We start from the raw sequence: 12,156 nt of genomic DNA on the forward strand, positions 1-12,156 counted from the left end.
GAATAATTATACCACTTTTTGTTAAAAAAGGCTGGGAGGACATTCTGCCTGATGGGACAAACATGTGATCCTCTGATACAATTTTAAGCCGAAAATTGGAGTTATGTAGATTGAGATTCCGGCCTTCAAATAACAATTGCTCTGATGATTCCTGGGCTAGCTACAATACAAGCACTTTCTTCCATTGGTTTGTTTTACCATCATAACAGTACTACCACATAGTAACCAAATCAAAATTGTACTATGCTGGCAGAAAATTTATATATATGGCTGACCTTTAGATCTCAGTTCAACAACTCTTGATGAATCAAGAAGTGCTAAGTACTGAAAATGTAACTATTAGATAACGCATTTTATCCCTGAAAATGAAAAACAAAACTGAAGTAGAAGAAACTAATGTTTAGGATGGGAGTAATGATTGTCATTTGGATTCCTCCTCCCACTGAAAACTGCCAATGCCTTTCTTATGGGAGGCTGCAGAGGAGCTCTTTTATCAGTATGATGTTTGAATATATCATCAGAAGTGAAGAAGTTGTCTCCCTGGATAATGAGTACAAATCAGCATCACACTAAATTTAACACAAACTAGCATTTACACAATTCAAAATTCAGGTACAACAAAACCAGAGGTGCTCAAACTGAAGGTAACTAGAACAAGGAAAAACCACTAACCTCCTTATTTACTTTCTTCTTGTTTCTAGGATAAAGGTACTTTTGTGGAAGTTGATCTTCACGTAAAATTAGATTCTTTGTAATGGCATCCCTTCCACCTTGGGGCATAGGTAGTGAAAACTGTAAACAGCCAAATGTCAAGCCACACAGTGGATAAAAGCTTGCAAAACTGCTCCAGTAAAAAGTATCAAACTGTACAATGGTTTCTAGGATTTTGATAACTAGGTCTCACAGGAACATTAAATTTGACAAACAATGTAAATGAAGCTTACGGACAATAAATCAATACACAACCAATTTACAGTTGAGAGTCTTGAGAAAAGAGTTTACTGCTTATCCCCTATAAAGATATACTTACTTTTGTTCCACGCAGCGTAATGCGAGGCCGACGAGATGCTAATACAATTCCATTTTCACCGACTGTAACAGCTACCTTGCGTAAAGTGCCACCATTTCCACACTTTGGGCAGAAAATCCTCCCAATTTCAGCAGTGATAGTGTAGCAGGCATGGCATTTCAGTATCCACCTGGATATACAGACATATCAAGATAAGCATAAACACCGGTGAGATACGTATTTCATGATTAGACTTTATACAAATCACCAAGGGGAATGGTGAAGAAAAAAGCTTTAAACATTTGTCAACTATATACCTATGTAGCTGGCGGATCTGCATTCCTCCGGGTGCCAGTAAGCGTAAACCCATCTGCAGAATAACATTTTGCATTGCGTAGTCACCAGTTATACAGGCAACAGTGGACTCAGACAAGGATCTCAACATCCAACTCTGTTCACTGCATTCATCATCCACGTATGATACATCAACAATTTCATTGTTCTTGCTTGAGATCTCCATTTGATCTACATTTTCATTGGTGGTATCAACTTCACCTCCTTCAACAGTTGAATTTCCATTGATATCAGAAGTTGCTTCCACCACGGGGGAAATATCAGAATCATGAGTAGTAGAACAAATGTCAACTTCATTGCCTTCCGGGAGAGCCTTCAATGAATCTTCTTCAAGCCTCATTTGCTTTAAAATTGAGGAAAGTTCTTCACTGCCGCTCGTCTCTGTTATCTCACTCTCCTCAGAAATCCCATTTGTATCACGAGCTTCTTCATCGCCCAGATGCAACTGCTGCTCTAGGTTACCAGATTCATCAACATTGTTGCTATCATCACCCATCTCCTTCTCTTGCTGACTATCTTTGTCAGTTAATGATTCATAATATTCACGCCTTGCTTTTCTTCTAACATACCTTCTATGAGTACTTCGGCTGACAGCAGGCATCCAATCACCAGCATCATCTTCAACTTGTCCTTGAGAAGCATCAATTCCAGCAGCCACCATCTTCTTCCCTTCGATATTCACCTCAATCTTCTTTGGCAAATATCTCCTAGGTCTCCTCAATCCATGTTCACCATCCTCTTGATTTTCAGAGTTACCCCCACCTTGAGACTCCACAGACCCATTTTCAGAATGGTAATCCCCAGCAATGACATTCAGATTCAGGTCTCTCAAGGGAAGGATTCTTGAATTGGTGTTTAACTTATCCGCATTGTCATTATCTAACGCTTCCCACTCTTCTAAATTGGCAACGTTAGACCCCCAACCAGGCAAATCCTTCTCCGGCAATCTCTTCACATTCACTGTATGAACAGGCGGAGGTGCATCCCTGAGGTGCTTAGTCCCATGCATCTGAGTCTCCAGTGTGCAAGTCAATGCAATAAGCTTAAGATCAACATCCGAAAGAGTCTGTAAATCACCCGTTGCCCTCGCAAACTTTATAACTGCAAGCCCCAACGAAGCGCTTTTTAATAAATTGAACAAAACAAATTAAAAAAATGAATTAATTACATTTTTTTTAAATTTCTCTAACTAAGCTCTAGTGGTGCAATCTCAGATTTTTTTTTTTAATATCTAACCAAATTGTTATGCAACAGTAAAATAAAAAATTAAAATAAATAAATGGATATTTGCCTTTATTGAGGGAATCAGGAGAAGGCTCCATGGAATCGATAGAGAACGGGATGAAGTTGAGGCGGTTGCGGGAAACGGGATCGCGAATTTCGGCTAAAACCTCCGGTACGGTAACGAACTTATCGGCGAAATTGGTGAGATTGTGAGCTCCTTGGATTATTGCATTGGCGTCGACCACAGCAACCGCTATTCCCTCTGTAGAGTTGCAGCTTTGAGCTAAGATTTCGGCGGCTGGCACCGTTTTGGTCTGGGTCGCGGCGCTTTGCGGCGGTTGTGTTTTGACTATGTTGCTCCAGCATGAGCTGGAGTTTGGGGTCGAATCCATACCTAGGGTTTCCGAGGGGGCGCGAGAGCGAAGAATGTAAGAGATGATGTTCTTAAAACCCTAGTTTGAATTTTTGAGGGAGTAGGGGAGGAGAAACAGGTGTTACGATGTCGTTTCTACTTCTTTTTAAGGAAGACAAATAAAACGACAAGTAAAATGGTGCTGTTTTAACTTGTATTATTGTCCGTCCTCATGTCGTTCTGTTATTTCCTCTTTGTAAGCTATGTCGTTCATTTTGGTTGGATGGCCCAATTTTCTTAAGGCCCATAATCAACAAAACCACGAACACAGTTATCAACGTACGTTGCAATATTCTATTATTATTGTTAGCGACTCGGTTCAGATAAGATCGCCAGGTTTTTTTTTTTTTTTTTAATTTATATTTATTCAGTTTTCATTTGTTAATTTCTCAAGGAATTGAATTCAAAAGATTGGAGGCGTTTGTGCTCATTTTGCAATAATTTTAAAATAATTAAGGAAAATCAGTGTACTAGAAAATGGAAGTCAATCAGTAATAACTGAAAATTGATTTTTGTTAGATGAATTTGTATTTTGTGAGCCTTCTTTCTTGAGAGTTCACAAGAATGTATTTCAAATAGCGTGCTTCCTTTATGTGGTCATTAAAATAATAAATTAAAAAAATGTACAAAATAATCACTCACACATGGCATTTTGTTTGGAATTTTTTTTTTTTTTTTTTTTTTTTGGGTTTATCACAGAATATGATTGATCATCTTTCACCGGCCGGAATGGACACCCTGCTGATGATTTTAAAGATTGAACTTACTATGTAACTGTTAATCATGAACCATATGTTACAAGAAAAAGAGAGCTGACAGCCCAAGTTAAAAGCAATGGCTAGCTACTTAAAGAAAGAGGATAAATAATCCCTACCGAGTACTGATCGAGTAGTGAACAATAATCAATCTTCTATTGAAATTGGAAACCGATCAGCGATGGATGGAGCCGTGCATAGCTCTTTTACACGAAGCAATTTTAAAAGCAATAAAGTTTCGAAGCTTTCAGAAGGAATGCATAACAAGATTAACGATGGCAACGTACAATTAAACAAATAAAATTGACAAAGAAAAGAGAAAGGCCCCCAAATTAGCTAGACACGAAATTAATGAAGAGAGAGAGATGTGTGGCAACTGGTTATTAGAGTGCTCGTGATTTAACAATGTCCAAGCTCATCTCGCTAGGATCAGTAGCTTGCAACTCGACTTGAACCCCATCCAATTCTCTTCTGAACCTATCTTTTGAACTAGCATACAACATTTTACTCCTGATCCTTGATGTATCTGGAGACCTGCAACAATCGGTATTACTTGATTAAATTAACCCGTATAATAAAATACTAAAATTGGTTTATTATAAACGTACCATGCAACGAAGAAAATCTTGCTCTTTTGGCAATTCTCATCAGTGGTGAAATCGAAATCATAGACGGCGTAGCGGCACTCATCAGCTGGCAAACTGGCAGTGAAATCCTCGTAGCTTTCATTAGGTTCTCCCAGTTTCTCGACGGTCACCTGTTGAATTTTTTCCTCTATTTTGAACACAATGAATCGGTAACTCCGCTTTGCTTTTAGTTCCAAGAACTTCAGCTTACACTCATCATGCACAGCCATCCCCGATGAGGAATTTGCCTGCATGTCCCCATAATATCCCGACCCACACGCACACACACATATATATAAAACAAAAAAATAATTAATTATATTTAATTTGTCAAGATATACATATAATGAAACCTAGCTAACCCATTTCATCAATATAGTTAATTAATTGTTTCTTTGAGAAATTTGGGAGTCGCATGTTACAAAGTCTGCGACATATGGGGTTGCTGCAACAACCAATACATATCTAACTTGGCAGATCAAATTGCCTGGCGTTAAATGCATGAAATCAAATTTGAAAAACAAAGAAGATATCGGCAACATGCACTGTGATTGAAATGTTCTTACAGAATCAGACAAATTCTTGATCATGCTACTGGCCATATTACTACCTAACCACATGCATGCGATTTTGTATCTACAGCAACAATTAATCAAGAAACCAAAAGATTGAAAAGATGAAACACATACCATTTTGCCACTAATGAGAGAAATCTGGATTTGAGAAATGTGAAAGGAAGAAGGAAATAGGGGCAAGAGAATCAAAGTGAAAATATGTTAGTAAAAAAGAGAAACGAGATCCTTCTTTTCTGGAGCTATGAGAGGTGCACATTTGAAGATGTCCGAAATAGATGGACGCAAGACAAATATTAAGGGAGGAATTGCTGTTTAGTTTTTCTGGGCAAATCATGTCCACAAATTCTATTTTACCTATTTTAATCCAAACTCATTTGGCCGAAGTGATTTATCCATCAAGCACATGAATGCCCCTGTGATATAAGGTCAATGGTAGCGGATATTTTACAACTTCAGCAAAACGTGCATGTAGAGGGGAGGAAAAAGTTTCATAAGATTAACTGCGATCTTGATTCTTGAAGGCGTCATCTCTTAGGGATATTAAGCAAAGAAAAAAAGTTAATTTATTAAATCACCCTTAAAAGTAAAATAAAAATTAAGAAATTTTGTATGTTATTATTTTATTTTTATGATTAATTTGATAAATTTTTTATAAAAAATTATTAATAAAATTATTATAAGGATATTAAACATTTCTTTAAGTTGGTTGATATTAATTTATCTATAAATAATTATTAGTAAGATTGTTGTCAGGTACAAAAAATACTAGTTCTATCATACTTATATCTATTAGTAATTTGCTAACAAATAATTATTTTTTAATTTACTAATTAATTTTTTTACATAAATTAATCAATATTAAGAAAATTTTTGCAGGAGTATTATTGTAAAAAAAACTAAACAGATAGTTAAATAAAAATAATATTAACTTGTGTTTAATCAAACCACCTCAATGTGTTTTACTCACATGAAAATTATATATCGGTGATACTTGCATCATCTTACATAAATTTTTTTATTGAAAAAGACAACTATCATGACCATTTAATCAAACAATATACACACAATTGCTAAACTCTCCCACAACTCGAAAAAAGTTGGAAGCTGGTCTTTAAGAATCCTATGATGGGTTCTTTTAAAATAATTATGAGAAGCAAAAACTGAAAGAAAAATGTTTCACGTATATGAAATAAGAGTAGGTGTTTTGAAATCCCTTAAATTTTCTCATTAAATCTATTTTTTTAATTGAAATTACCTTAGTAATTAAAGAATAAATTAATTTCTTATTTTGAATAGAAATTTAATTAAACACTTAAATAAATTATTCTTTTAATAAATTTGTTACATCCGTCTCATTTCATAGTTTATATTTTTGTATTTATAATTTATATTTTAATTAAAAATATGTTTTTTTTTAAAAAAATTGTAAGAGTTTTTTTTTTTTTTAATTTTGTACCCTTCTGATGTTGAATAGTGGATACAGTTTTTTGAGATTTTGGAGTAACTAATTGCAAAAGTCAGAGTTGTTCCCATAATTTTTTTTTGAAATTTTTTTTTTTTTGAGTTAGAGACCATTTTGATATGGATGATCAAATATGTTGACCCATCAATGTGATATCCAAATTTTTTAAGGTAAAAATAATAATAAGCTTTGTGAAGTTTCAGGAGCTTATTTTTTTGACTAGTGTCAACTGCTATCCATTCTGATAAGCTAAAATTATCGTTATGCCAAATTGAAGGATAGATGGTAGTCATCTTCTCATAAAATTATTACTTTTGTTTAATCAAACCATCCCAGTGCTTAGTCATGGGAATTTATTTATCTTTCGTTTTTGTTTTGTTCTTAATGATTATTGCATTTATTTAAAATGTTTGATAAACTTTACCATAACTAATTACTTGACAAGAAGTAAGCTTTCTTGCATGATCTTTAGGCACCTTATGAGGTGGATTTTACTGTGGCAAATGTAGATTTTAGTCATTACATTAATTTGTTAATTATTAAATAATTTGTTAATTATTACCTATTTGAGAAAATTAAAAATTACGTCTTATATACTATAAATATATTTTATAAATACAAAAATCAAAATAATTTTAGTATTATTTAATCAAAAATATTTTGTGATAACAAATTAATTATTTATGTTTTAGAAATAAAATTTTCATTTATAATCTGATCCAATAAACATCAAACACAAGACAATACTAATTATAATCTAATCCGAACCTATCCGAATGTATCAATTCGGCATTCTGAGAACACCTTAAAAGAACTCTACAATTAAAAAATAAATAAAAATCAGCCCAATCTGATTATTAGCTCAATTAAAAGGATGCCAGACACAGCTGCTCAAGCTCTCTTCATGAGGTGGCCAGAGTATATCTTTTCATGATAAAATGCTAAACTTCATTTTCACTACCATTTATATATAGGTGCCGGCAGTAATGGCAAATTTAGCCTAAAGTTGAGCTTTAAAAAGGTATGATAATCATTCATTCTTGAGTTTCTTATTTTTGTGAATACAGAAATGGAAACTAAGGAAACAAGAAGACATATTATGTTGGCTGTCAATTTACACAAGAATCTGGCATATGCTGTCAAACAGAAATTTGACTTCATAAAACTGTAAAAATCACTGTAAGGAAAAACATTTTCCATGTACGAGGCATGCAACGGTCACTTTCTAAATGAATCCCACAGCACACCTAAATCAACATTACCTCCTGAAAGTACAATTCCTATCTTTTTACTATCTTGCCAAGCAGGATTCTTTCTGAAACCGTCTGATAAAACAGCAGCGAGGCCTATGGCTCCACTAGGTTCTACTGCCACCTTCAGAATCTCATAACAGAGTTTCATGGCTTCTATTATCTCCTTATCCTCCACAGTAATTACGTCATCAACAAGATCTCGTACAATTGGCCTGCACCATAAGAGAGAAAGGCATATAATAGAAATTAATTCCATAAACTGGAATTGATTTATAGATGAAGGCAGGCTGGCGAAAGAGATGAAATAAAGTCATGAATTTCTTCACTCTCAAGACAAACGTAAGTATAAAAAGGACGAGCAGAATCAAACTTTACATTTCAGTGTGCAAGAGAAAATTTGTAACCTTCATGCATCAATTAATTATCAAGATTGTCTTTACCACGTAAGATCTCCAAGAAAAGCTCGGAGCCCATCAGCAACAGTGTTTGTTTCGAGCAATGTTATAATCCTGCCAGCTGCTTTAGATTGAGCTGCATCATTAGCTCCAATAGGTTCAGCAGCCAAAATTCGAATGGCAGGTTTGATGGACTTTGCAGCCAGTGCCACCCCTGATATTAAACCACCTCCTGCAATTGAAATTTTTTCAAACTATTATCATTTGGCTTCCAAAAAAACAATCACCGAAACCAAAAGTGACATGGGACCCCAAATATGAATTGAAACTAAAATGTTGTCGAACAAACCACTTATGGGAACTATTATTGTATCAAGTAGAGGGACTTGCTCCAGAAACTCCAGTGATATGGTACCCTGCCCACTGAGAAAACAATGCAACTCATCATAGCACATTCAAATCAATGCAAAAGTTCCAGGTTTTCCCCACACATGAATTTTGTGCAGACCATATGCATAAAGCTTGTGAATATCCACTAATACAGCATGGAGCTATATCATTTTATGAATAGAATTCAAATAAAAATGCAAATTACCATAACAGCAATATAGTACCTTATTATTCGCCCATCATTATATGGATGTACAAGAACTGCCCCAGTTTCCTCCAGCACCTTGGATGCGACACTCTCCCTTGAATGCATTGTGGCCTCACTCCAAATAACCTGACCACCGTAACGCACAACATTCTCAACTTTGCATTTTGGAGCATTCTTCGGTATAACTATATATGCTGGGATCCCCCGTAACTTTGCAGCCAAAGACAAAGCTGCAGCATGGTTACCACTAGTTTTGAAGTACAATATCAGGGGACACCTAAACACTCAAATTATCATTAACCACGGAAATGCTAGTAAGCTCAGTAAAAACCTGCTATGTGTTACAACCCCTTTAATTGCTTGATCTTCATCGAGCGAAAGAACTGCATTAGAGGCACCTCTGAATTTGAATGCTCCACTATCAGAGCAGAAAAGGAAAAGAACATCCTTAATTTTAATATTGGTGCAAGAGTAATTAATGAAATACTGTATCCACTATTTAGTGAAAAAAATTTGTTCTCACCCCTTCTGAAAACATTCACATTTGAAGAATAGGCTTCTTCCAGACATAGAATTTAGAGTTTCCGAGGACAAAACTGGAGTCTTATGAATGTACAGCGAGATGCGTTTTTGAGCTTCTTTTATGGATGAGAAATTAGCAGCATACTTCTCCCCGTTCGCTTCCATCTCCAACTTCACTGTTAAAAACTACTTGGGAGTTTTAATGCTTTTGTTATATGAAAATGGGCAACAAGTAAATTGTGACAAAATCGGATTTTTGTCATGCTGTCGCAAAAGAAACATCATCGAACAGCCATGAAATTGGACAATTTAATTGGCATTTCTAGTAGCAAAGTGAAGTGTGCTACAATCGTGCAAAATAGCTAAATTGAAGACCCGTCCGTTATTTCATTATCGCTATGCAATTGAGATTTTTTGGCAGATAACATTTGAAAAAATAACAACGTAAAAGAAATTCATAGTAGAAAAGGAGCTTAAAAAGACATAAAATAACTCACAGCAGCTTAGAAGTCTGAATCCCGAACACGACTTTGATGATTCTGCGCGCCCACCTTCACCTCTTCCATGTCTGTAATAATATATATAACGATGCCGTTTGGTTTGGAGGAAGGTATTTTTCACTGAAGTCCCTATTTTTTTATAAATTATAAAAAATTCCAAACTTTTTGACAACATCACATAAACGAATAGATCGTTTGATTAAGATGTTTTACAGATTACAACACCGGTGGGAATTACTTGGACATTTCTTAAACTGGAACGTTTGCATGTAATTGTTGATACGAACTCACGAAAAGCAGATTGAATTTCTGCGCTGAACGCAAAAGATTTCGGGAGGAGGACACAGAACAGAACAAGTGTTTGCATTGCAAAGAATCTGCCACTTCAACGCTTGCAGTTCAAATTTTCAACGCTGTGATATTCTCAGCAATTCAGGGAGTAAAAATAAGAGAACTTCACCGCATTGACAGTTTATTTTAGCTATAATTGGCTGTTGGCAATGGCAAACTGAGGTTCAAAACGAGCTACAAAAGAGAATGATGAATGCTCATTTACAGAATTCCTTCACCTATTGTTGCTCCTTCCCTCAGAATTACAGCGCATTGGACGTAAATGAAATGTAGAATAAAAACAAATTGCCAATTGGCACCGACCAAGCATAAGTTTCAATTGGGTTAGTCTTAAAAGAACTGTTGATCTCACCTCTTCACCATATTTAATTATTTATCGTCTGGATGTGACACAAGTACTGCATCGACTTCAGTAGGCGATATCTTCTCCCCAGCGAAAGGGAAATGATATTAAGCATATTCAAGACTCGAGAAATCACTCTTAATAATTCTCGTCACTGCTGAATTGATGATAATAACAAGTGTGCTTTTTGTAAAATATGAATGTTCAATATGGAACCCCCGCGAATACTAAGGTGATGTTTGGTTTGAAGAGACATGTGTTGTTATAGAATTATATACTAAAAAAAAAAGAAATATTTATTTTTTTATTTAGACAATTTTAGTCTTAAGTGAATAAATGTTAAACTTCCAATATTTATCATCAATACAATTCAAAAAATTAAACAGTGATTTTATTTTGTATACTTCTATAAATAACTAATAAAAATTATTTTAAATAACATATTATATTTATAATTAAATTTTATTTAAATTTTTTATTAGCATAATTTTATTTTATTATTAATTTAAGTAATTATAATTAACATCATTTGTTTCTAGATAGTTTCTAATATAATATAAATAATTTCTTAATCACTATATTATAATTTTAAATTTTCATTTAAGGAACCAAAAAAAGCAAAAGAAGCTGCCGTACTCGACTACCACAACACCATCTCGTACAAGCTGTTGAATGATATGAAAATTATCAAAAATTGATACTCTCTATAATGGATGAACTCATTTAATTTAAAATTTTGATATCATTTCAGATTTGTAGAAGTTAAAAAGTTTCTAAAAATTTTTTAATAGGGTTTCAACAACACACGTTGATTTTTTGACCTCAATGATAACATAATAATTTTGTTCGTCAAACGACAAGTTCAATGGGTACTAGCAGTGACACTTCACGTGCCTCTGGCGGCTATTTGACAACTATTAATTTATGTTTTTATATTTTCATATTAAATATATTTATTTATTTATTTTGATAAAAAATTTAAAAATCATTACTTGAATTTAATTAATAAAATATTTTTAAAAAAATATTAAATTGATAAAATAAAATTATAAATAATAACTATTTGATGATATTAAACAAGTTAAAAAGTTAAAGGGATAATTTTAAAAGCTTTGATTTCCAAAAGAAGATGAATTTGAATTCTTCAATTCTTGGTATAAAATTCAAATTCTACATTAGGATGAATAGTAAATTCTAATAAAATTTAAATTCTTATATATTTTTCCAACCAAACAATTAAAATAAAAGAAAAAAAATTTGAAATTACTTTCCTATTCTCTATCCTCACCTCCCAACCAAACACCATCTAAACTCCTTAATATGCCACCCACATATTCAAACACCTTTGAGAATCAAAGTATCCCAGATCTCCACTAAGGAACCACCCAAATTGAAAAGCAGTCTTATTAGCCTCAGGATTATTAATCCTTTGTACCATTGGGCCCTCTCTAATGCACATCTTCCCATTAACATTCGCCTTTTGGTCTACACCATTCTCGTCTGGAATCGCCATCTCCCGCCGGACCGGCTTCCCTACCGAACTAGCCTTATGCGGGCCGTTTTTAGGCAACAGTACGAACACGGTACATACAGATATGGCACTAGTCACAAAGCAACCAAACTCTAATCTCGGAGGCAGGTAAACTCGGCCCTTATAGAATAAGAATACATTGGTGTACGGCGTGATGGTTAGTTGGGCTGCTCCATGGATGGATAATGGGTTCATTGTCATTGAATGATGCAAGACTGGCCCAAAATCAAGAGTGATATAATAATT

At 34.2% G+C, this 12,156-nt stretch overlaps 3 protein-coding genes across 5 annotated transcripts; all 3 read right to left on the reverse strand.

Annotated features, from left to right (window-relative positions):
- Positions 1 to 157: 157 nt before the first annotated feature.
- Positions 158 to 3,121, reverse strand: LOC18045910 (20S-pre-rRNA D-site endonuclease nob1). The gene is made up of 5 exons (XM_006439512.2): positions 2,655 to 3,121; positions 1,327 to 2,464; positions 1,031 to 1,199; positions 673 to 792; positions 158 to 540 (listed from the first exon to the last, which is right to left on the reverse strand). The coding sequence occupies exons 1-5, from the start codon at positions 2,977 to 2,979 to the stop codon at positions 394 to 396; spliced, it is 1,899 nt and encodes a 632-aa protein (XP_006439575.1). The 5' UTR covers positions 2,980 to 3,121; the 3' UTR covers positions 158 to 393.
- Positions 3,122 to 3,840: 719 nt separating this feature from the next.
- Positions 3,841 to 5,116, reverse strand: LOC18045911 (actin-depolymerizing factor 1). Of its 2 annotated transcripts, XM_024189179.1 has the most exons (3): positions 5,070 to 5,116; positions 4,363 to 4,628; positions 3,841 to 4,288 (listed from the first exon to the last, which is right to left on the reverse strand). In XM_024189179.1, the coding sequence occupies exons 1-3, from the start codon at positions 5,070 to 5,072 to the stop codon at positions 4,138 to 4,140; spliced, it is 420 nt and encodes a 139-aa protein (XP_024044947.1). In that variant the 5' UTR covers positions 5,073 to 5,116; the 3' UTR covers positions 3,841 to 4,137. The 2 variants fall into 2 exon arrangements, with proteins under 2 accessions (XP_024044947.1, XP_006439576.1); XM_006439513.2 differs by lacking the exon at positions 5,070 to 5,116 and having other exon boundaries at positions 4,363 to 4,634.
- A 2,325-nt stretch (positions 5,117 to 7,441) lies between these two features.
- LOC18045912 (serine racemase) lies at positions 7,442 to 9,731 on the reverse strand. Of its 2 annotated transcripts, none has more exons than XM_006439516.2 (7): positions 9,683 to 9,731; positions 9,187 to 9,371; positions 8,995 to 9,081; positions 8,680 to 8,910; positions 8,415 to 8,488; positions 8,111 to 8,297; positions 7,442 to 7,882 (listed from the first exon to the last, which is right to left on the reverse strand). In XM_006439516.2, exons 2-7 carry the CDS (start codon positions 9,348 to 9,350, stop codon positions 7,636 to 7,638), a joined length of 990 nt encoding a protein of 329 aa, XP_006439579.1. In that variant the 5' UTR covers positions 9,351 to 9,371; positions 9,683 to 9,731; the 3' UTR covers positions 7,442 to 7,635. The 2 variants fall into 2 exon arrangements, with proteins under 2 accessions (XP_006439579.1, XP_006439577.1); XM_006439514.2 differs by having other exon boundaries at positions 9,187 to 9,361; positions 9,683 to 9,723.
- Positions 9,732 to 12,156: the final 2,425 nt, after the last annotated feature.

The sequence above is a fragment of the Citrus clementina genome, unplaced genomic scaffold, assembly GCF_000493195.1.
Source record: "Citrus clementina cultivar Clemenules unplaced genomic scaffold, Citrus_clementina_v1.0 scaffold_3, whole genome shotgun sequence".
Lineage (NCBI taxonomy): Eukaryota > Viridiplantae > Streptophyta > Magnoliopsida > Sapindales > Rutaceae > Citrus > Citrus x clementina.